The following is a 25765-nucleotide window of genomic DNA, read 5'->3' as shown; positions in this document are numbered from 1 at the left end:
CTGAACGAGCGAGCAAAACTTGCGGTTGTAATTTTGAAAAATACGCCCCCTTGCCGCTCGCACCATACGTCATGTCCGCTATTTATTAGATTAATCAAGTACATCGAACAGCATATGAACTGCTCGCTATTCTTGTGGTTGGTTTTTTCAACCGCTATTTTGCGAGCAGTTCTGAGTAAAAAAAAAACAAGTGACGTGGTCAATGACGCTGCTGTATTAATTATGCACTCCCTTAAAACGCCCGTTTTGACCTTTAAGCACGCCTGCGTTCGAATTACACACCCCCGTTTGCAAGCACCTTCCCCTGTTACCACCCACATACGCCTCCTTCTGTCACTCAAAATAGCAGGCATTCGCTATATAGCGAACAAGCGATTTTCGCCCGCACTGACTGGTTCGCGCATGCGTATTAAAATCCGTATGCATGCGCAGATGTGCGAACGAGCGAGCGGCCGCTTACGAGCGGCTCTGAATCAGGGCCACAATTCACTTCTCATGTATTTTATTATAGATGGGAGAAATCTGCGGCACAAATACCCCAAAGAATATCAGGGTAAGTCTGTTCTATTTATACATTAATGACGTGCTGTCCCCATTCAGTCTGTGACTAGTGACTGGTTACTCTGCAATGCAGGAGAGCCATTATCCCAGTGTGTTATATGACAGATCCCGGACTGATAGAATTACAGCCGTCTCCATGGGACGTATTATCTCACCGCTGCTGGGACCATCTAGGATTTCACAGCAATTATCCCAAATCAGGTTTAGTGGAGAACAGTGTTACTGAGCAGCGAAGTGTCTCTATAGCAAAACTAACACAGCCCCCACCCCACCCGGCTACATTCTGTTACATCAGCTGAGAGCGTGGGTGTGAGAACTAGTGAATTATTCATCACTTCCTCCGATTGGGGTAACGCCAGACTCCTTCTTCTGTCACAGGGATGATCGGCACCAAGGACCTGCCGAATTACCGCTCCCAGCAAATCTCCCCCTAAAGGAATAAAGCTCAACACTGACTCTACCAATACAGCTGCTAAACATTACTTCCAGATATAACATTTCTGTATCGCCCTCTCCTACTGTCCATGCAATGATTGGAGAAACAGCGAGGCCCTTATGTAACAGGGTGTGGCCATTGGAGGGTTAACCATCGATGGTGCCATTGGTGCATAACATAGACAGCATGGAACCATCGACAGGAAACATCCATCGATGTTTGTGCTACACAGCAGGCCAATCAGGGAAGGCGGCGGGCCAAGCTCTGTGCCCCTTGCGCTGGCTGCCTCTTAGGTGCTGCCGGTGCAGAGAACCATCAGACCTCTGCCTTCCATGGCAAAACCGTCCACCGTTGGTAAACTTCCCTATTAGCCGGAAACTTGCAGGAAGTCGCGCAATACTGGCGCATTAGCTCGCTGATTTATAACAACAATAATGTAGAAAGTAAAACCAGGTTGGTCCCCCTACCCTGCAGGTCACGTCGCAGACACATCCTCCCCACCGCTGGCACATTGCATGTCTGTGACGGGTTTAGTACAGTGGTGAGTGTGTAAGGTAAAACGGGATGGGTACAGGATGCCTGTCGGTCGGTATCCTAACCCTCCCCCTAAACCTAACCTCCCCCCAGTGCCTAAAGCCCTAAACCTAATCCCCTCCTAGTGCCTAACCCTCCTCTAACCTCGCTACTTACCTCTGGGATGCCGGTGGCGGGATTCTGAGCGCCGGAATCCCCGCAGCCTTATTATGACCGCATCTTGGTAAAATATGTCACATTATATGTATAGGATGAGCCCCAATCCCTCCGAGAATCAGGGTGCACTGGTGTAAATGCGGCTTTGCCACCCCTGGATGTAATGAAATAGATACCTGATCACACATACGGAAATCTCACATGTGGGGATCATGTGGGGATCAGTAACATTGAAGCTCTGCACTGTGGGGATCATGTGGGGATCAGTAACATTGAAGCTCTGCACTGTGGGGATCATGTGGGGATCAGTAACATAGACGCTCTGCACTGTGGGGATCATGTGGGGATCAGTAACATTGACGCTCTGCACTGTGGGGATCATGTGGGGATCAGTAACATAGACGCTCTGCACTGTGGGGATCATGTGGGGATCAGTAACATAGACGCTCTGCACTGTGGGGATCATGTGGGGATCAGTAACATAGACGCTCTGCACTGTGGGGATCATGTGGGGATCAGTAACATAGACGCTCTGCACTGTGGGGATCATGTGGGGATCAGTAACATAGACGCTCTGCACTGTGGGAAATGCTCCTGTTGGCTGCTGTAATATTCGGACAATTATTGTGTTGCAGATGGGAATTATAACAACGTTGTGGTTGGATTAGATAAACCGCCCCAGAAGCACTTAGGATAAAGGTCAGTATCATAAATACATTTATACTCTATATGTATAGGAAACACACACAGAGATCCTCATTGCTGCTCTTCCTTCTGATGCTATATAAAAAAAGCATACGTCGACCATATGACCCTGTCGACTTTTAGCGTGTCGCTCTTTTGTCTCAGTCGACCTACTGACTGTCTAACATCCGGTGTCTATCTAGACATTGTCAACCTTGTTACTGTATCTGTTAATCCACACTCCCATGTCTGATAGTCAGATACACACAGCAGAGGAAGCCATTTATACCAATACATAGAAGAATAAAACCCACTCGTGTACAGTACCTCGTTCTAAGCGACAGGACAGCTGCCTCCAGTCTGCATTCACTAGTGTACAGTACCTCGTTCTAAGCGACAGGACAGCGGCCTCCAGTCTTCATTCTCTAGTGTACAGTACCTCGTTCTAAGCGACAGGACAGCGGCCTCCAGTCTCCATTCTCTAGTGTACAGTACCTCGTTCTTAGCGACAGGACAGCGGCCTCCAGTCTCCATTCTCTAGTGTACAGTACCTCGTTCTAAGCGACAGGACAGCGGCCTCCAGTCTCCATTCTCTAGTGTACAGTACCTCGTTCTAAGCAACAGGACAGCGGCCTCCAGTCTCCATTCACTAGTGTACAGTACCTCGTTCTTAGCGACAGGACAGCGGCCTCCAGTCTCCATTCACTAGTGTACAGTACCTCGTTCTAAGCGACAGGACAGCGGCCTCCAGTCTCCATTCTCTAGTGTACAGTACCTCGTTCTAAGCAACAGGACAGCGGCCTCCAGTCTCCATTCACTAGTGTACAGTACCTCGTTCTTAGCGACAGGACAGCGGCCTCCAGTCTCCATTCTCTAGTGTACAGTACCTCGTTCTTAGCGACAGGAGAGCTGCCTCCAGTCTGCATTTTCTAGTGTACAGTACCTCGTTCTAAGCGACAGGACAGCTGCCTCCAGTCTCCATTCTCTAGTGTACAGTACCTCGTTCTAAGCAACAGGACAGCGGCCTCCAGTCTCCATTCTCTAGTGTACAGTACCTCGTTCTTAGCGACAGGACAGCGGCCTCCAGTCTCCATTCACTAGTGTACAGTACCTCGTTCTAAGCGACAGGACAGCGGCCTCCAGTCTCCATTCTCTAGTGTACAGTACCTCGTTCTAAGCAACAGGACAGCGGCCTCCAGTCTCCATTCACTAGTGTACAGTACCTCGTTCTTAGCGACAGGACAGCGGCCTCCAGTCTCCATTCTCTAGTGTACAGTACCTCGTTCTTAGCGACAGGAGAGCTGCCTCCAGTCTGCATTTTCTAGTGTACAGTACCTCGTTCTAAGCGACAGGACAGCTGCCTCCAGTCTCCATTCACTAGTGTACAGTACCTCGTTCTAAGCGACAGGACAGCTGCCTCCAGTCTCCATTTACTAGTGTACAGTACCTCGTTCTAAGCGACAGGACAGCTGCCTCCAGTCTCCATTCACTAGTGTACAGTACCTCGTTCTAAGCGACAGGACAGCTGCCTCCAGTCTCCATTCACTAGTGTACAGTATCCCGTTCTAAGCGACGGGACAGCTGCCTCCAGTCTGCATTCACTAGTGTACAGTACCTCGTTCTTAGCGACAGGACAGCTGCCTCCAGTCTGCATTCACTAGTGTACAGTACCTCGTTCTAAGCGACAGGACAGCTGCCTCCAGTCTGCATTCACTAGTGTACAGTACCTCGTTCTAAGCGACGGGACAGCTGCCTCCAGTCTGCATTCACTAGTGTACAGTACCTCGTTCTAAGCGACGGGACAGCTGCCCCCAGTCTGCATTCACTAGTGTACAGTACCTCGTTCTTAGCGACAGGACAGCTGCCTCCAGTCTGCATTCACTAGTGTACAGTACCTCGTTCTTAGCGACAGGACAGCTGCCTCCAGTCTGCATTCACTAGTGTACAGTACCTCGTTCTAAGTGACAGGACAGCTGCCTCCAGTCTCCATTCACTAGTGTACAGTACCTCGTTCTAAGCGACAGGACAGCTGCCTCCAGTCTCCATTCACTAGTGTACAGTACCTCGTTCTAAGCAACAGGACAGCTGCCTCCAGTCTGCGTTCACTAGTGTACAGTATCCCGTTCTAAGCGACGGGACAGCTGCCTCCAGTCTGCATTCACTAGTGTACAGTATCCCGTTCTAAGCGACGGGACAGCTGCCTCCAGTCTCCATTCACTAGTGTACAGTACCTCGTTGTAAGTGACAGGACAGCTGCCTCCAGTCTCCATTCACTAGTGTACAGTACCTCGTTCTAAGCGACAGGAGAGCAGCCTCCAGTCTGCATTCACTAGTGTACAGGACCTCGTTCTTAGCGACAGGACAGCTGCCTCCAGTCTGCATTCACTAGTGTACAGTACCTCGTTCTAAGCGACAGGACAGCTGCCTCCAGTCTGCATTCACTAGTGTACAGTACCTCGTTCTTAGCGACAGGACAGCTGCCTCCAGTCTGCATTCACTAGTGTACAGTATCCCGTTCTAAGCGATGGGACAGCTGCCTCCAGTCTGCATTCACTAGTGTACAGTACCTCGTTCTTAGCGACAGGACAGCTGCCTCCAGTCTGCATTCACTAGTGTACAGTACCTCGTTCTAAGCGACAGGACAGCTGCCTCCAGTCTGCATTCACTAGTGTACAGTACCTCGTTCTAAGCGACGGGACAGCTGCCTCCAGTCTGCATTCACTAGTGTACAGTACCTTGTTCTAAGCGACGGGACAGCTGCCCCCAGTCTGCATTCACTAGTGTACAGTACCTCGTTCTTAGCGACAGGACAGCTGCCTCCAGTCTGCATTCACTAGTGTACAGTACCTCGTTCTTAGCGACAGGACAGCTGCCTCCAGTCTGCATTCACTAGTGTACAGTACCTCGTTCTAAGCGACAGGACAGCTGCCTCCAGTCTCCATTCACTAGTGTACAGTACCTCGTTCTAAGCGACAGGACAGCTGCCTCCAGTCTCCATTCACTAGTGTACAGTACCTCGTTCTAAGCGACAGGACAGCTGCCTCCAGTCTCCATTCACTAGTGTACAGTACCTCGTTCTAAGCGACAGGACAGCTGCCTCCAGTCTGCGTGGCGAGTACTTTAGTAGAACGGACGAGTTGAGATTTGTAGATTGCATCACCCGAAGCAATCAGAATGTGATGTACAGATGCGTCCACATAATCTTACCTCCGTACGCTATAAATCGCGTTAAACATAACGTGTGAGTGCTGTGCAACTCAGTAGCACCAAGCGTCTTTTCGTACAACTTTTTTCCTTGTAATGCGTCTTATTCGCACAGCGGCATGCTTACTGTATATTCTGTGTGTGACTGCGGGTACATGTGATATGCTACGTTACAGTCTCAGCGGCATGCCTCTATTCTGTGTGTGACTGCGGGTACATGTGATATACTACGTTACAGTCAGCGGCATGCCTATATTCTGTGTGTGACTGCAGGTACATGTGATATACTATATTACAGTCTCAGCGGCATGCCTATATTCTGTGTGTGACTGCGGGTATATGTGATATGCTACGTTACAGTCAGCGGCATGCCTATATTCTGTGTGTGACTGCGGTTACATGTGATATGCTACGTTAGTCTCAGCGGCATGCCTATATTCTGTGTGCGGGTACATGTGATATGCTACGTTACAGTCAGCGGCATGCCTATATTCTGTGTGTGACTGCGGGTACATGTGATATGCTACGTTACAGTCTCAGCGGAATGCCTATATTCTGTGTGTGACTGCGGGTACATGTGATATGCTACGTTACAGTCAGCGGCATGCCTATATTCTGTGTGCGGGTACATGTGATATGCTACGTTACAGTCAGCGGCATTCCTATATTCTGTGTGTGACTGCGAGTACATGTGATATGCTACGGTACAGTCAGCGGCATGCCTATATTCTGTGTGTGACTGCGGGTACATGTGATATGCTACGTTACAGTCTCAGCGGCATGCCTATATTCTGTGTGTGACTGCGGGTACATGTGATATACTATGTTACAGTCAGCGGCATGCCTATATTCTGTGTGTGACTGCGGGTACATGTGATATGCTACGTTACAGTCTCAGCTGCATGCCTCTATTCTGTGTGTGACTGCGGGTACATGTGATATGCTACGTTACAGTCAGCGGCATGCCTATATTCTGTGTGCGGGTACATGTGATATGCTACGTTACAGTCAGCGGCATGCCTATATTCTGTGTATGACTGCGGGTACATGTGATATGCTACGTTACAGTCTCAGCGGCATGCCTATATTCTGTGTGTGACTGCGGGTACATGTGATATGCTACGTTACAGTCAGCGGCATGCCTATATTCTGTGTGTGACTGCGGGTACATGTGATATGCTACGTTACAGTCTCAGCGGCATGCCTATATTCTGTGTGTGACTGCGGGTACATGTGATATGCTACGTTACAGTCAGCGGCATGCCTATATTCTGTGTGCGGGTACGTGTGATATCCTACGTTACAGTCTCAGCGGCATGCCTATATTCTGTGTGCGGGTACGTGTGATATCCTACGTTACAGTCAGCGGCATGCCTATATTCTGTGTGTGACTGCGGGTACATGTGATATGCTACGTTACAGTCAGCGGCATGCCTATATTCTGTGTGTGACAGCGGGTACATATGATATGCTACGTTACAGTCAGCGGGATGCCTATATTCTGTGTGTGACTGCGGGTACATGTGATATGCTACGTTACAGTCAGCGGCATGCCTATATTCTGTGTGTGACTGCGGGTACATGTGATATCCTACGTTACAGTCAGTGGCATGCCTATATTCTGTGTGTGACTGCGGGTACATGTGATATGCTACGTTACAGTCTCAGCGGCATGTCTATATTCTGTGTGTGACTGCGGGTACATGTGATATGCTACGTTACAGTCAGCGGCATGCCTATATTCTGTGTGTGACTGCGGGTACATGTGATATGCTACGTTACAGTCAGCAGCATGTCTATATTCTGTGTGTGACTGCGGGTACATGTGATATGCTACGTTACAGTCAGCGGCATGCCTATATTCTGTGTGTGACTGCGGGTATATGTGATATTCTACGTTACAGTCAGCGGCATGCCTATATTCTGTGTGTGACTGCGGGTACATGTGATATGCTACGTTACAGTCAGCGGCATGCCTATATTCTGTGTGTGACTGCGGGTACATGTGATATGCTACGTTACAGTCTCAGCGCCATGCCTATATTCTGTGTGTGACTGCGGGTACATGTGATATCCTACGTTACAGTCTCAGCGGCATGCCTATATTCTGTGTGTGACTGCGGGTACATGTGATATGCTACATTACAGTCAGCGGCATGCCTATATTCTGTGTGTGACTGCGGGTACATGTGATATCCTACGTTACAGTCAGCAGCATGCCTATATTCTGTGTGTGACTGCGGGTACATGTGATATGCTACGTTACAGTCAGCGGCATGCCTATATTTTGTGTGTGACTGCGGGTACATGTGATATGCTACGTTACAGTCAGCGGCATGCCTATATTCTGTGTGTGACTGCGGGTACATGTGATATCCTACGTTACAGTCAGCAGCATGCCTATATTCTGTGTGTGACTGCGGGTACATGTGATATGCTACGTTACAGTCAGCGGCATGCCTATATTTTGTGTGTGACTGCGGGTACATGTGATATGCTACGTTACAGTCAGCGGCATGCCTATATTCTGTGTGTGACTGCGGGTACATGTGATATGCTACGTTACAGTCAGCGGCATGCCTATATTCTGTGTGTGACTGCGGGTACATGTGATATGCTACGTTACAGTCTCAGCGGCATGCCTATATTCTGTGTGCGGGTACATGTGATATGCTACGTTACAGTCTCAGCGGCATGCCTATATTCTGTGTGTGACTGCGGGTACATGTGATATGCTACGTTACAGTCAGCGGCATGCCTATATTCTGTGTGTGACTGCGGGTACATGTGATATGCTACGTTACAGTCTGCGGCATGCCTATATTCTGTGTGCGGGTACATGTGATATGCTACGTTACAGTCAGCGGCATGTCTATATTCTGTGTGTGACTGCGGGTACATGTGATATGCTACGTTACAGTCAGCGGCATGCCTATATTCTGTGTGTGACTGCGGGTACATGTGATATGCTACGTTACAGTCAGCGGCATGCCTATATTCTGTGTGTGACTGCGGGTACATGTGATATGCTACGTTACAGTCTCAGCGGCATGCCTATATTCTGTGTGTGACTGCGGGTACATGTGATATGCTACGTTACAGTCAGCGGCATGCCTATATTCTGTGTGTGACTGCGGGTACATGTGATATGCTACGCTACAGTATCACCGGCATGCCTGTATTCTGTGTGACTGCGGGTACATGTGATATGCTACGTTACAGTCAGCGGCATGCCTATATTCTGTGTGTGACTGCGGGTACATGTGATATGCTACGTTACAGTCAGCGGCATGCCTATATTCTGTGTGTGACTGCGGGTACATGTGATATGCTACGTTACACTCAGCGGCATGCCTATATTCTGTGTGTGGGTACATGTGATATGCTACGTTACACTCAGCGGCATGCCTATATTCTGTGTGTGACTGCGGGTACATGTGATATGCTACGTTACAGTCAGCGGCATGCCTATATTCTGTGTGTGACTGCGGGTACATGTGATATGCTACGTTAGTCTCAGCGGCATGCCTATATTCTGTGTGTGACTGCGGGTACATGTGATATCCTACGTTACAGTCAGCAGCATGCCTATATTCTGTGTGTGACTGCGGGTACATGTGATATGCTACGTTACAGTCAGCGGCATGCCTATATTCTGTGTGTGACTGCGGGTACATGTGATATGCTACGTTACAGTCAGCGGCATGCCTATATTCTGTGTGTGACTGCGGGTACATGTGATATGCTACGTTACAGTCTCAGCGGCATGCCTATATTCTGTGTGTGACTGCGGGTACATGTGATATACTATGTTACAGTCAGCGGCATGCCTATATTCTGTGTGTGACTGCGGGTACATGTGATATGCTACGTTACAGTCTCAGCGGCATGCCTATATTCTGTGTGTGACTGCGGGTACATGTGATATGCTACGTTACAGTCAGCGGCATGCCTATATTCTGTGTGCGGGTACATGTGATATGCTACGTTACAGTCAGCGGCATGCCTATATTCTGTGTATGACTGCGGGTACATGTGATATGCTACGTTACAGTCTCAGCGGCATGCCTATATTCTGTGTGTGACTGCGGGTACATGTGATATGCTACGTTACAGTCAGCGGCATGCCTATATTCTGTGTGTGACTGCGGGTACATGTGATATGCTACGTTACAGTCTCAGCGGCATGCCTATATTCTGTGTGTGACTGCGGGTACATGTGATATGCTACGTTACAGTCTCAGCGGCATGCCTATATTTTGTGTGTGACTGCGGGTACATGTGATATGCTACGTTACAGTCAGCGGCATGCCTATATTCTGTGTGTGACTGCGGGTACATGTGATATGCTACGTTACAGTCTCAGCGGCATGCCTATATTCTGTGTGTGACTGCGGGTACATGTGATATGCTACGTTACAGTCTCAGCGGCATGCCTATATTTTGTGTGTGACTGCGGGTACATGTGATATGCTACGTTACAGTCAGCGGCATGCCTATATTCTGTGTGTGACTGCGGGTATATGTGATATGCTACGTTACAGTCTCAGCGGCATGCCTATATTCTGTGTGTGACTGCGGGTACATGTGATATGCTACGTTACAGTCAGCGGCATGCCTATATTCTGTGTGTGACTGCAGGTACATGTGATATGCTACGTTACAGTATCACCGGCATGCCTATATTCTGTGTGTGACTGCGGGTACATGTGATATGCTACGTTACAGTCAGCGGCATGCCTATATTCTGTGTGTGACTGCAGGTACATGTGATATGCTACGTTACAGTATCACCGGCATGCCTGTATTCTGTGTGACTGCGGGTACATGTGATATGCTACGTTACAGTCAGCGGCATGCCTATATTCTGTGTGTGACTGCGGGTACATGTGATATGCTACGTTACAGTCAGCGGCATGCCTATATTCTGTGTGTGACTGCGGGTACATGTGATATGCTACGTTACACTCAGCGGCATGCCTATATTCTGTGTGTGGGTACATGTGATATGCTACGTTACACTCAGCGGCATGCCTATATTCTGTGTGTGACTGCGGGTACATGTGATATGCTACGTTACAGTCAGCGGCATGCCTATATTCTGTGTGTGACTGCGGGTACATGTGATATGCTACGTTAGTCTCAGCGGCATGCCTATATTCTGTGTGTGACTGCGGGTACATGTGATATCCTACGTTACAGTCAGCAGCATGCCTATATTCTGTGTGTGACTGCGGGGACATGTGATATGCTACGTTACAGTCAGCGGCATGCCTATATTCTGTGTGTGACTGCGGGTACATGTGATATGCTACGTTACAGTCAGCGGCATGCCTATATTCTGTGTGTGACTGCGGGTACATGTGATATGCTACGTTACAGTCTCAGCGGCATGCCTATATTCTGTGTGTGACTGCGGGTACATGTGATATACTATGTTACAGTCAGCGGCATGCCTATATTCTGTGTGTGACTGCGGGTACATGTGATATGCTACGTTACAGTCTCAGCGGCATGCCTATATTCTGTGTGTGACTGCGGGTACATGTGATGTGCTACGTTACAGTCAGCGGCATGCCTATATTCTGTGTGTGACTGCGGGTACATGTGATATGCTACGTTACAGTCAGCGGCATGCCTATATTCTGTGTGTGACTGCGGGTACATGTGATATGCTACGTTACAGTCAGCGGCATGCCTATATTCTGTGTGTGACTGCGGGTACATGTGATATGCTACGTTACAGTCTCAGCGGCATGCCTATATTCTGTGTGCGGGTACATGTGATATGCTACGTTACAGTCTCAGCGGCATGCCTATATTCTGTGTGTGACTGCGGGTACATGTGATATGCTACGTTACAGTCTGCGGCATGCCTATATTCTGTGTGCGGGTACATGTGATATGCTACGTTACAGTCAGCGGCATGTCTATATTCTGTGTGTGACTGCGGGTACATGTGATATGCTACGTTACAGTCAGCGGCATGCCTATATTCTGTGTGTGACTGCGGGTACATGTGATATGCTACGTTAGTCTCAGCGGCATGCCTATATTCTGTGTGTGACTGCGGGTACATGTGATATGCTACGTTACAGTCTCAGCGGCATGCCTATATTCTGTGTGTGACAGCGGGTACATGTGATATGCTACGTTACAGTCAGCGGCATGCCTATATTCTGTGTGTGACTGCGGGTACATGTGATATGCTACGTTACAGTCTCAGCGGCATTCCTATATTCTGTGTGTGACTGCGGGTACATGTGATATGCTACGTTACAGTCAGCGGCATGCCTATATTCTGTGTGTGACTGCGGGTACATGTGATATGCTACGTCACAGTCTCAGCGGCATGCCTATATTCTGTGTGTGACTGCGGGTACATGTGATATGCTACGTTACAGTCTCAGCGGCATGCCTATATTCTGTGTGCGGGTACATGTGATATGCTACGTTACAGTCAGCGGCATGCCTATATTCTGTGTGTGACTGCGGGTATATGTGAAATGCTACGTTACAGTCCCAGCGGCATGCCTATATTCTGTGTGTGACTGCGGGTACATGTGATATGCTATAATACAGTCTCAGCGGCATGCCTATATTCTGTGTGTGACTGCGGGTACATGTGATATGCTACGTTACAGTCTCAGCGGCATGCCTATATTCTGTGTTTGACTGCGGGTACATGTGATATGCTATAATAGTCTCAGCGGCACGCCTATATTCTGTGTGTGACTGCGGGTACATGTGATATGCTACATTACAGTCAGCGGCATGCCTATATTCTGTGTGTGACTGCGGGTACATGTGATATGCTACGTTACAGTCAGCGGCATGCCTATATTCTGTGTGTGACTGCGGGTACATGTGATATGCTACGTTACAGTCTCAGCGGCATGCCTATATTCTGTGTTTGACTGCGGGTACATGTGATATGCTATAATACAGTCTCAGCGGCACGCCTATATTCTGTGTGTGACTGCGGGTACATGTGATATGCTACATTACAGTCAGCGGCATGCCTATATTCTGTGTGTGACTGCGGGTACATGTGATATGCTACGTTACAGTCAGCGCATGCCTATATTCTGTGTGTGACTGCGGGTACATGTGATATGCTATGTTACAGTCAGCGGCAAGCCTATATTCTGTGTGTGACTGCGGGTACATGTGATATGCTATAATACAGTCTCAGCGGCATGCCTATATTCTGTGTGTGACTGCGGGTACATGTGATATGCTACGTTACAGTCTCAGCGGCATGCCTATATTCTGTGTTTGACTGCGGGTACATGTGATATGCTATAATAGTCTCAGCGGCACGCCTATATTCTGTGTGTGACTGCGGGTACATGTGATATGCTACATTACAGTCAGCGGCATGCCTATATTCTGTGTGTGACTGCGGGTACATGTGATATGCTACGTTACAGTCAGCGGCATGCCTATATTCTGTGTGTGACTGCGGGTACATGTGATATGCTACGTTACAGTCTCAGCGGCATGCCTATATGCTGTGTGTGACTGCGGGTACATGTGATATGCTACGTTACAGTCTCAGCGGCATGCCTATATGCTGTGTGTGACTGCGGGTACATGTGATATGCTACGTTACAGTCTCAGCGGCTGTGAGTTTTAAACTTTTTATTTCTTTTTCCACCAAGAGGAACTGGGCGCCCAAGTCACTGTTTTCAGTTCCACTGCGCTTGCATGAGATGGCGAGCCGGGTCCCACCATCGCACAGCCCCTCTCACTGGCAGAGTTACCGCTCCGAGGCAGCTGGTTTTCCTCCCTATAAGGACTCCGCTGAATTTTTCTGAGCAGAAGTCCCGCACATAACGTTTATTCCTAATAATGAATTTATTGTAAGGCTCATACTGTAACGATCCTGCACAGACCGGCTCTCAGCTCACTAAATTATTCAGAAGTGTGTATCATCCAAACCACAGACTACGGCCTAGCAATGAGGCTGCGCGTCCGGGCGTAATATCAGCACAACCATGTTTTCCTGATGCCTCAGTGAATTTTCTGAGACTTTACCAGCAGATAAATTACATTTAATATCTAGCTGGGGAAGATCTCTGACTAACCCTAATCCTCTCGTCCCACAGCCTAACCCTAACCTCCCCATCCCGCAGCCTAACCCTAACCTCTCCTTCCACAGCCTAACCCTAACCTCTCCTCCCACAGCCTAACCCTAACCTCTCCTCCCACAGCCTAACCCTAACCTCTCCTCCCACAGCCTAACCCTAACCCTCCCCTCCACAGCCTAACCCTCCCCTCCCGCAGCCTAACCCTAACCTTCCCCTCCTGCAGCCTAACCCTAACCTCCCCTCCCACAGCCTAACCCTAACCCTCCCCTCCACAGCCTAACCCTAACCCTCCCCTCCCACAGCCTAACCCTCCCCTCCCGCAGCCTAACCCTCCCCCCTCCTCCCGCAGCCAAACCCTCCCCCCTCCATCCCGCAGCCTAACCTTAACCTCTCCTCCCACAGCCTAACCTTAACCTCTCCTCCCACAGCCTAACCCTAATCTCCCCTCCCACAGCCTAACCCTAATCTCCCCTCCCGCAGCCTAATCCTAACCTCTCCTCCCGCAGCCTAACCCTAACCTCTCCTCCCGCAGCCAAACCCTAACCTCTGCTCCCGCAGCCTAACCCTAACCTCTCCTCCCGCAGCCTAACCCTAACCTCTCCTCCCGCAGCCTAACCCTAACCTCTCCTCCCGCAGCCTAACCCTAACCTCTCCTCCCGCAGCCTAACCCTAACCTCTCCTCCCGCAGCCTAACCCTAACCTCTCCTCCCGCAGCCTAACCCTAACCTCTCCTCCCGCAGCCTAACCCTAACCTCTCCTCCCGCAGCCTAACCCTAACCTCTCCTCCCGCAGCCTAACCCTCCCCTCCTGCAGCCTAACCCTCCCCTCCCGCAGCCTAACCCTCCCCTCCCGCAGCCTAACCCTAAGCTCTCCATCCCGCAGCCTAACCCTCCCCTCCCGCAGCCTAACCCTAACCTCTCCATCCCGCAGCCTAACCCTAACCCTCCCACAGCCTAACCCTAACCCTCCCCTCCCACAGCCTAACCCTCCCCTCCCACAGCCTAACCCTCCCCTCCCCCCCACAGCCTAACCCTCCCATCCCCCCCACAGCCTAACCCTCCCCTCCCACAGCCTAACCCTAACCCTCGCCCCCACAGCCTAACCCTAACCCTCGCCCCCACAGCCTAATCCTAACCCTCCCCTCCCGCAGCCTAATCCTAACCCTCCCCTCCCGCAGCCTAACCCTCCCCTCCCGCAGCCTAACCCTAACCTCCCCTCCCACAGCCTAACCCTCCCCTCCCGCAGCCTAACCCTAATCCTCCCCTCCCGCAGCCTAACCCTAATCCTCCCCTCCCGCAGCCTAACCCTAATCCTTCCCTCCCGCAGCCTAACCCTCCCCTCCCACAGCCTAACCCTAACCCTCCCCTCCACAGCCTAACCCTAACCCTCCCCTCCCGCAGCCTAACCCTCCCCCCTCCTCCCGCAGCCTAACCCTCCCCCCTCCTCCCGCAGCCTAACCCTCCCCCCTCCTCCCGCAGCCTAACCCTCCCCCCTCCATCCCGCAGCCTAACCTTAACCTCTCCTCCCACAGCCTAACCCTAATCTCCCCTCCCGCAGCCTAACCCTAATCTCCCCTCCCGCAGCCTAACCCTAATCTCCCCTCCCGCAGCCTATCCCTAACCTCTCCTCCCGCAGCCTAACCCTAACCTCTCCTCCCGCAGCCTAACCCTAACCTCTCCTCCTGCAGCCTAACCCTAACCTCTCCTCCCGCAGCCTAACCCTAACCTCTCCTCCCGCAGCCTAACCCTAACCTCTCCTCCCGCAGCCTAACCCTAACCTCCCCTCCCGCAGCCTAACCCTAAACTCTCCTCCCGCAGCCTAACCCTCCCCTCCTGCAGCCTAACCCTCCCCTCCTGCAGTCTAACCCTCCCCTCCTGCAGCCTAACCCTCCCCTCCCGCAGCCTAACCCTCCCCTCCCGCAGCCTAACCCTCCCCTCCCGCAGCCTAACCCTAAGCTCTCCATCCCGCAGCCTAACCCTAACCCTCCCCTCCCACAGCCTAACCCTCCCCTCCCCCCCACAGCCTAACCCTCCCATCCCCCCCACAGCCTAACCCTCCCCTCCCACAGCCTAACCCTAACCCTCGCCCCCACAGCCTAACCCTAACCCTCGCCCCCACAGCCTAACCCTAACCCTCGCCCCCCGCGGCCTAATCCTAACCCTCCCCTCCCGCAGCCTAACCCTAACCTCCCACAGCCTAACCCTAACCTTCCCTCCACAGCCTAACCCTCCCCTCCCGCAGCCTAACCCTAATCCTCCCCTCCCGCAGCCTAACCCTAATCCTTCCCTCCCGCAGCCTAACCCTAACCTCCCCTCCCAGAGCCTAACCCTCCCCTACCGCAGCCTAACCCTAATCCTCTCCTCCCGCAGCCTAACCCTAACCCTCCCCTCAGCCTAACCCTCCCCTCCCACAGCCTAACCCTAACCCTCCCCTCCCACAGCCTAACCCTAACCCTCCCCTCCTACAGCCTAACCCTCCCCTCCCACAGCCTAACCCTAGTCCTCCCCTCCCACAGCCTAACCCTCCCCTCCCACAGCCTAACCCTAGTCCTCCCCTCCCACAGCCTAACCCTCCCCTCCCACAGCCTAACCCTAGTCCTCCCCTCCCGCAGCCTAACCCCTCCTCCCACAGCCTAACCCTCCCCTCCCCCCCACAGCCTAACCCTCCCCTCCCACAGCCTAACCCTCCCCTCCCACAGCCTAACCCTAACCTCCCGCAGCTTAACCCTAACCGCCCCTCCCGCAGCCTAACCCTCCCCTCCCGCAGCCTAACCCTAATCCTCCCCTCCCACAGCCTAACCCTAATCCTCCCCTCCCGCAGCCTAACCCTAATCCTCCCCTCCCACAGCCTAATCCTAACCCTCCCCTCCCGCAGCCTAATCCTAACCCTCCCCTCCCGCAGCCTAACCCTCCCCTCCCGCAGCCTAACCCTAACCTCCCGCAGCCTAACCCTAACCTCCCCTCCCACAGCCTAACCCTCCACTCCCCTCCCACAGCCTAACCCTAACCCTCCCCTCCACAGCCTAACCCTAACCCTCCCCTCACACAGCCTAACCCTCCCCTCCCGCAGCCTAACCCTCCCCCCTCCTCCCGCAGCCAAACCCTCCCCCCTCCATCCCGCAGCCTAACCTTAACCTCTCCTCCCACAGCCTAACCTTAACCTCTCCTCCCACAACCTAACCCTAATCTCCCCTCCCGCAGCCTAACCCTAATCTCCCCTCCCGCAGCCTAATCCTAACCTCTCCTCCCGCAGCCTAACCCTAACCTCTCCTCCCGCAGCCAAACCCTAACCTCTGCTCCCGCAGCCTAACCCTAACCTCTCCTCCCGCAGCCTAACCCTAACCTCTCCTCCCGCAGCCTAACCCTAACCTCTCCTCCCGCAGCCTAACCCTAACCTCTCCTCCCGCAGCCTAACCCTAACCTCTCCTCCCGCAGCCTAACCCTAACCTCTCCTCCCGCAGCCTAACCCTCCCCTCCTGCAGCCTAACCCTCCCCTCCTGCAGCCTAACCCTCCCCTCCCGCAGCCTAACCCTCCCCTCCCGCAGCCTAACCCTAAGCTCTCCATCCCGCAGCCTAACCCTCCCCTCCCGCAGCCTAACCCTAACCTCTCCATCCCGCAGCCTAACCCTAACCCTCCCACAGCCTAACCCTAACCCTCCCCTCCCACAGCCTAACCCTCCCCTCCCACAGCCTAACCCTCCCCTCCCCCCCACAGCCTAACCCTCCCATCCCCCCCACAGCCTAACCCTCCCATCCCCCCCACAGCCTAACCCTCCCCTCCCACAGCCTAACCCTAACCCTCGCCCCCACAGCCTAATCCTAACCCTCCCCCCACAGCCTAATCCTAACCCTCCCCTCCTGCAGCCTAATCCTAACCCTCCCCTCCCGCAGCCTAACCCTCCCCTCCCGCAGCCTAACCCTAACCTCCCGCAGCCTAACCCTAACCTCCCCTCCCACAGCCTAACCCTCCCCTCCCGCAGCCTAACCCTAATCCTCCCCTCCCGCAGCCTAACCCTAATCCTCCCCTCCCGCAGCCTAACCCTAATCCTTCCCTCCCGCAGCCTAACCCTCCCCTCCCACAGCCTAACCCTAACCCTCCCCTCCACAGCCTAACCCTAACCCTCCCCTCCCGCAGCCTAACCCTCCCCCCTCCTCCCGCAGCCTAACCCTCCCCCCTCCTCCCGCAGCCTAACCCTCCCCCCTCCTCCCGCAGCCTAACCCTCCCCCCTCCATCCCGCAGCCTAACCTTAACCTCTCCTCCCACAGCCTAACCCTAATCTCCCCTCCCGCAGCCTAACCCTAATCTCCCCTCCCGCAGCCTAACCCTAATCTCCCCTCCCGCAGCCTATCCCTAACCTCTCCTCCCGCAGCCTAACCCTAACCTCTCCTCCCGCAGCCTAACCCTAACCTCTCCTCCCGCAGCCTAACCCTAACCTCTCCTCCCGCAGCCTAACCCTAACCTCTCCTCCCGCAGCCTAACCCTCCCCTCCCGCAGCCTAACCCTCCCCTCCCGCAGCCTAACCCTCCCCTCCCGCAGCCTAACCCTAAGCTCTCCATCCCGCAGCCTAACCCTAACCCTCCCCTCCCACAGCCTAACCCTCCCCTCCCCCCCACAGCCTAACCCTCCCATCCCCCCCACAGCCTAACCCTCCCCTCCCACAGCCTAACCCTCCCCTCCCACAGCCTAACCCTAACCCTCGCCCCCACAGCCTAACCCTAACCCTCGCCCCCCGCAGCCTAATCCTAACCCTCCCCTCCCGCAGCCTAACCCTAACCTCCCCTCCCACAGCCTAACCCTCCCCTCCCCTCCCACAGCCTAACCCTAACCCTCCCCTCCACAGCCTAACCCTAACCCTCCCCTCACACAGCCTAACCCTCCCCTCCCGCAGCCTAACCCTCCCCCCTCCTCCCGCAGCCAAACCCTCCCCCCTCCATCCCGCAGCCTAACCTTAACCTCTCCTCCCACAGCCTAACCTTAACCTCTCCTCCCACAGCCTAACCCTAATCTCCCCTCCCACAGCCTAACCCTAATCTCCCCTCCCGCAGCCTAATCCTAACCTCTCCTCCCGCAGCCTAACCCTAACCTCTGCTCCCGCAGCCTAACCCTAACCTCTCCTCCCGCAGCCTAACCCTAACCTCTCCTCCCGCAGCCTAACCCTAACCTCTCCTCCCGCAGCCTAACCCTAACCTCTCCTCCCGCAGCCTAACCCTAACCTCTCCTCCCGCAGCCTAACCCTCCCCTCCTGCAGCCTAACCCTCCCCTCCCGCAGCCTAACCCTCCCCTCCCGCAGCCTAACCCTAAGCTCTCCATCCCGCAGCCTAACCCTCCCCTCCCGCAGCCTAACCCTAACCTCTCCATCCCGCAGCCTAACCCTAACCCTCCCACAGCCTAACCCTAACCCTCCCCTCCCACAGCCTAACCCTCCCCTCCCACAGCCTAACCCTCCCCTCCCCCCCACAGCCTAACCCTCCCATCCCCCCCACAGCCTAACCCTCCCCTCCCACAGCCTAACCCTAACCCTCGCCCCCACAGCCTAACCCTAACCCTCGCCCCCACAGCCTAATCCTAACCCTCCCCTCCCGCAGCCTAACCCTCCCCTCCCGCAGCCTAACCCTAACCTCCCGCAGCCTAACCCTAACCTCCCCTCCCACAGCCTAACCCTCCCCTCCCGCAGCCTAACCCTAATCCTCCCCTCCCGCAGCCTAACCCTAATCCCCCCCTCCCGCAGCCTAACCCTAATCCTTCCCTCCCGCAGCCTAACCCTCCCCTCCCACAGCCTAACCCTAACCCTCCCCTCCACAGCCTAACCCTAACCCTCCCCTCCCGCAGCCTAACCCTCCCCCCTCCTCCCGCAGCCTAACCCTCCCCCCTCCTCCCGCAGCCTAACCCTCCCCCCTCCTCCCGCAGCCTAACCCTCCCCCCTCCTCCCGCAGCCTAACCCTCCCCCCTCCTCCCGCAGCCTAACCCTAACCTCTCCTCCCACAGCCTAACCCTAATCTCCCCTCCCGCAGCCTAACCCTAATCTCCCCTCCCGCAGCCTATCCCTAACCTCTCCTCCCGCAGCCTAACCCTAACCTCTCCTCCCGCAGCCTAACCCTAACCTCTCCTCCCGCAGCCTAACCCTAACCTCTCCTCCCGCAGCCTAACCCTAACCTCTCCTCCCGCAGCCTAACCCTAACCTCTCCTCCCGCAGCCTAACCCTAACCTCTCCTCCCGCAGCCTAACCCTCTCCTCCCGCAGCCTAACCCTCCCCTCCTGCAGCCTAACCCTCCCCTCCCACAGCCTAACTATCCCCTCCCGCAGCCTAACCCTCCCCTCCCGCAGCCTAACCCTAAGCTCTCCATCCCGCAGCCTAACCCTCCCCTCCCGCAGCCTAACCCTAACCTCTCCATCCCGCAGCCTAACCCTAACCCTCCCCTCCCACAGCCTAACCCTCCCCTCCCCCCCACAGCCTAACCCTCCCATCCCCCCCACAGCCTAACCCTCCCCTCCCACAGCCTAACCCTCCCCTCCCACAGCCTAACCCTAACCCTCGCCCCCACAGCCTAACCCTAACCCTCGCCCCCCGCAGCCTAATCCTAACCCTCCCCTCCCGCAGCCTAATCCTAACCCTAACCTCCCGCAGCCTAACCCTAACCTCCCGCAGCCTAACCCTAACCTCCCCTCCCACAGCCTAACCCTCCCCTCCCGCAGCCTAACCCTAATCCTCCCCTCCCGCAGCCTAACCCTAATCCTTCCCTCCCGCAGCCTAACCCTAACCTCCCCTCCCAGAGCCTAACCCTCCCCTACCGCAGCCTAACCCTAATCCTCTCCTCCCGCAGCCTAACCCTAACCCTCCCTTCCCACAGCCTAACCCTCCCCTCCCACAGCCTAACCCTAACCCTCCCCTCCCACAGCCTAACCCTAACCCTCCCCTCCTACAGCCTAACCCTCCCCTCCCACAGCCTAACCCTAGTCCTCCCCTCCCACAGCCTAACCCTCCCCTCCCACAGCCTAACCCTAGTCCTCCCCTCCCACAGCCTAACCCTCCCCTCCCACAGCCTAACCCTAGTCCTCCCCTCCCGCAGCCTAACCCCTCCTCCCACAGCCTAACCCTCCCCTCCCCCCCACAGCCTAACCCTCCTCTCCCCCCCACAGCCTAACCCTCCCCTCCCACAGCCTAACCCTAACCTCCCGCAGCTTAACCCTAACCTCCCCTCCCGCAGCCTAACCCTAATCCTCCCCTCCCGCAGCCTAACCCTAATCCTCCCCTCCCACAGCCTAACCCTAATCCTCCCCTCCCGCAGCCTAACCCTAATCCTCCCCTCCCGCAGCCTAACCCTAATCCTCCCCTCCCGCAGCCTAACCCTCCCCTCCCGCAGCCTAACCCTAACCCTCCCCTCCCGCAGCCTAACCCTAACCCTCCCCCCCCGCAGCCTAACCCTCCCCTCCTACAGCCTAACCCTAACCCTAGTCCTCCCCTCCCGCAGCCTAACCCTAGTCCTCCCCTCCCGCAGCCTAACCCTCCCCTCCTACAGCCTAACCCTAACCCTAGTCCTCCCCTCCCACAGCCTAACCCTAGTCCTCCCCTCCCACAGCCTAACCCTCCCCTCCCACAGCCTAACCCTAGTCCTCCCCTCCCACAGCCTAACCCTAGTCCTCCCCTCCCACAGCCTAACCCTCCCCTCCCGCAGCCTAACCCTCGTCCTCCCCTCCCGCAGCCTAACCCTCGTCCTCCCCTCCCGCAGCCTAACCCTCGTCCTCCCCTCCCGCAGCCTAACCCTCGTCCTCCCCTCCCGCAGCCTAACCTTCGTCCTCCCCTCCCGCAGCCTAACCCTAGTCCTCCCCTCCCGCAGCCTAACCCTAGTCCTCCCCTCCCGCAGCCTAACCCTAACCCTCCCCTCCCGCAGCCTAACCCTAACCTCCCCTCGCTCAGCCTAACATACGATGTACTCCTTTTTCCTATACATGGCTGACGTGGTGCTGACATTATGGTCGCTGACTTACTCACTTGCTTTCCCAGAGCGTCCCCATTGTTCTGTGCATTTTACATTTACACCATCCCCCCCCCCCCCCCCAACCTCCCCAGGCCAGCATAATTTCCCCAGGTGTAAAATTGCATCTTCTAGCCGCCTTTCCTCCTAACTAAATGAGGCTTAATTGATTAGAGAAGCCCATTCTTCATGCACTGCTATGTAGGGGAAGTACCCGTACACGTATGTAGGGGACGTACCCGTACACGTATGTAGGGGACGTACCCGTACACGTATGTAGGGGACGTACACGTATGTAGGGGACGTACCCGTACACATATGTAGGGGAAGTACCCGTACACGTATGTAGGGGAAGTACCCGTACACGTATGTAAGGGAAGTACCCGTACACGTATGTAGGGGAAGTACCCGTACACATATGTAGTGGAAGTACCCGTACACGTATGTAGTGGAAGTACCCGTACTGCTATGTAGGGGAAGTACACGTACTGCTATGTAGGGGAAGTACACGTACTGCTATGTAGGGGAAGTACACGTACTGCTATGTAGGGGAAGTACACGTACTGCTATGTAGGGGAAGTACACGTACTGTATGTAGGGGAAGTACACGTACTGTATGTAGGGGAAGTACACGTATGTAGGATGTTTTGGGCACTGGAGAGGTTTCTGATGATAGAAGCGGTGTTTCCCTATAGAGTGTACGCCTGCGAGCAGGGCTCTCCTCTCCTCTCTCTGTCTTGTGTACAGCGCAATGAGTCACTGGTAATAATAACTCTGACTGCGCTCATGGATTATCGGCCATCGATCATAGCGTCACTCAGGGAAATGAGGTGCACCCGGAGATTTTCCGAATATCGCCACTGTCCTTTCCAGTGCGGCTCAGCGTTCTGATTATCACTAATAATAATCCATATTTATCTGTCGTTTATGGTCTGACTCTTGTATTTGTAGGAAGAATGTGACCCCATTGTGCAGTATGAAGATTTCTGCAGAAACCATCATTAGCCGTGTTTGAACCAGATTCCCACCAGACATGTCCCGGAAACGCCGATCTCTCCGACACGCCCGGGGAAGAGGAATTACATGAAGTGTTATTACTGGGCCGCTCGTGCTCCTCGGCAAGATGCTGCTACATCATTATAATATTACTGACCGATTTCTGTAATCACTAAGAGCGAGTCAAGACCTGGAAACCGGAGAGCGTCCCTCAGCGTCCGCACGGAGGAAACACACCGCTGCAGATGGTCTACAGCAATCCGGCGTGTTCTTAGGCTTCATTGCACCCAAAAGAGTTCACTTTGCAGCAGAAGTTTATTGTATTTGAAGCATGAGATCTGTTGTCCACTGAGGAGCAGGAAAACGCTGGAACCGGCCTAGTTCTGTCTTATTATGGACTTAAAGGGACTTTTCCTGGGACATTAAGCCCAAAAAAATATTTTAAAATGTTTATGGCCCCAAAGAGGTTTCATACATTTTGGGACACTTTCTGTAAACCGACATTATATCCTAAAGAATGATGACCAAAAACTGCAGAATGAGCTACTGCCAAATGTTATTAAACGTTTCCTGTCCAAACTCGTTGACTTTGCTTAATCATCTGTCTGGTTTTATAGTAAATGTAATGAGAGAATGAGCCTCTTATATCAGTTGTTCCCAAACTGCATGCCGATGCATACTTGCAGGGGTGGCACCTGGTGGGGTCCAGGACCAAACTAAATGATTTATGGTGGATGTGATGGACAAAACCAGAGCTAGTGTCTACTAACCATAAAGTATGTGGACAAACAGAAAAACATCCCTGTCCTCACCACAAAACTGACCCTAAGTGTGACAGCTCCGCGCATCCCTGTCCTCACCACATAACTGACCCTAAGGGTGACAGGTCAGCACATCCCCGTCCTCACCACATAACTGACCCTAAGGATGACAGGTCAGCACATCCCTGTCCTCACCACATAACTGACCCTAAGGATGACAGCTCAGAACATCCCTGTCCCCACCACATAACTGACCCTAAGGATGATAGGTCATCACATCCCTGTCCTCACCACATAACTGACCCTAAGGATGACAGGTCAGCACATCCCTGTCCTCACCACATAACTGACCCTAAGGGTGACAGGTCAGCACATCCCTGTCCCCACCACGTAACTGACCCTAAGGGTGACAGGTCAGCACATCCCTGTTCCCCACCACATAACTGACCCTAAGGATGACAGGTCAGCACAACCCTGTCCTCACCACATAACTGACCCTAAGGGTGACAGGTCAGCACATCCCTGTCCTCACCACATAACTGACCCTAAGGGTGACAGGTCAGCACATCCCTGTCCTCACCACATAACTGACCCTAAGGACGACAGGCCAGCACATCCCTGTCCCCACCACATAACTGACCCTAAGGATGACAGCACATCCCTGTCCTCACCACATAACTGACCCTAAGGGTGACAGGTCAGCACATCCCCGTCCTCACCACATAACTGACCCTAAGGGTGACAGGTCATCACATCCCTGTCCTCACCACATAACCGACCCTAAGGGTGACAGGTCAGCACATCCCTGTCCCCATCACATAACTGACCCTAAGGATGACAGGTCAGCACATCCCTGTCCTCACCACATAACTGATCCTAAGGATGACAGCACATCCCTGTCCTCACCACATAACTGACCCTAAGGGTGACAGGTCAGCACATCCCTGTCCTCACCACATAACTGACCCTAAGGGTGACAGGTCAGCACATCCCTGTCCCCACCACATAACTGACCCTAAGGATGACAGGTCAGCACAACCCTGTCCTCACCACATAACCGACCCTAAGGGTGACAGGTCAGCACATCCCTGTCCCCATCACATAACTGACCCTAAGGATGACAGGTCAGCACATCCCTGTCCTCACCACATAACTGATCCTAAGGATGACAGCACATCCCTGTCCTCACCACATAACTGACCCTAAGGGTGACAGGTCAGCACATCCCTGTCCTCACCACATAACTGACCCTAAGGGTGACAGGTCAGCACATCCCTGTCCTCACCACATAACTGACCCTAAGGGTGACAGGTCAGCACATCCCTGTCCTCACCACATAACCGACCCTAAGGGTGACAGGTCAGCACATCCCTGTCCCCATCACATAACTGACCCTAAGGGTGACAGGTCAGCACATCCCTGTCCTCACCACATAACTGATCCTAAGGATGACAGCACATCCCTGTCCTCACCACATAACTGACCCTAAGGATGACAGCACATCCCTGTCCTCACCACATAACCGACCCTAAGGGTGACAGGTCAGCACATCCCTGTCCCCATCACATAACTGACCCTAAGGGTGACAGGTCAGCACATCCCTGTCCTCACCACATAACTGATCCTAAGGATGACAGCACATCCCTGTCCTCATCACATAACTGACCCTAAGGATGACAGCACATCCCTGTCCTCACCACATAACTGACCCTAAGGGTGACAGGTCAGCACATCCCTGTCCTCACCACATAACTGACCCTAAGGGTGACAGGTCAGCACATCCCCGTCCTCACCACATAACTGACCCTAGGGGTGACAGGTCAGCACATCCCTGTCCTCACCACATAACTGACCCTAAGGGTGACAGGTCAGCACATCCCTGTCCTCACCACATAACTGACCCTAAGGGTGACAGGTCAGCACATCCCTGTCCTCACCACATAACTGACCCTAAGGGTGACAGGTCAGCACATCTCTGTCCCCACCGGCTGGTGGAGAGCAGAGCTCCCAATCTGGCGGCTGGTGCCGGGCGGAGCTCCCTATCTGGCGGCTGGTGGAGAGCAGAGCTCCCAATCTGGCGGCTGGTGCCGGGCGGAGCTCCCTATCTGGCGGCTGGTGGAGAGCGGAGCTCCCAATCTGGCGGCTGGTGGAGAGCGGAGCTCCCAATCTGGCGGCTGGTGGAGAGCGGAGCTCCCAATCTGGCGGCTGGTGCAGGGCGGAGCTTCCAATCTGGCGGCTGGTGCAGGGCGGAGCTCCCAATCTGGCGGCCGGTGCAGAGCGGAGCTCCCAATCTGGTGGCTGGTGCAGAGCGGAGCTCCCAATCTGGCGCTGGTGTAGAGACCATAATCCGGCCCTGGTGACAATGTG

General features: G+C 53.9%; 1 protein-coding gene across 1 annotated transcript in view; it reads left to right on the top strand.

Moving 5' to 3' along the window:
- WFDC1 (WAP four-disulfide core domain 1) overlaps nt 1–23207 on the top strand; it is an 86770-nt gene extending 63563 nt beyond the window's left edge. Inside the window, exons 5-7 of the mRNA XM_088464102.1 lie at nt 512–553; nt 2323–2386; nt 22593–23207. Of these exons, the coding sequence (XP_088320228.1) occupies nt 512–553; nt 2323–2384 (104 nt within the window). The 3' untranslated portion in view covers nt 2385–2386; nt 22593–23207. The remainder of the gene's footprint in view (nt 1–511; nt 554–2322; nt 2387–22592) is intronic.
- The last annotated feature ends 2558 nt before the right edge of the window (nt 23208–25765 follow it).

This window comes from Taudactylus pleione, unplaced genomic scaffold, assembly GCF_031769625.1.
Source record: "Taudactylus pleione unplaced genomic scaffold, aTauple2 ptg001576l, whole genome shotgun sequence".
NCBI classification, from domain to species: domain Eukaryota; kingdom Metazoa; phylum Chordata; class Amphibia; order Anura; family Myobatrachidae; genus Taudactylus; species Taudactylus pleione.
Note: the sequence above shows the minus strand (reverse complement) of the source record. Positions and strands in the feature narration are given on the sequence as shown.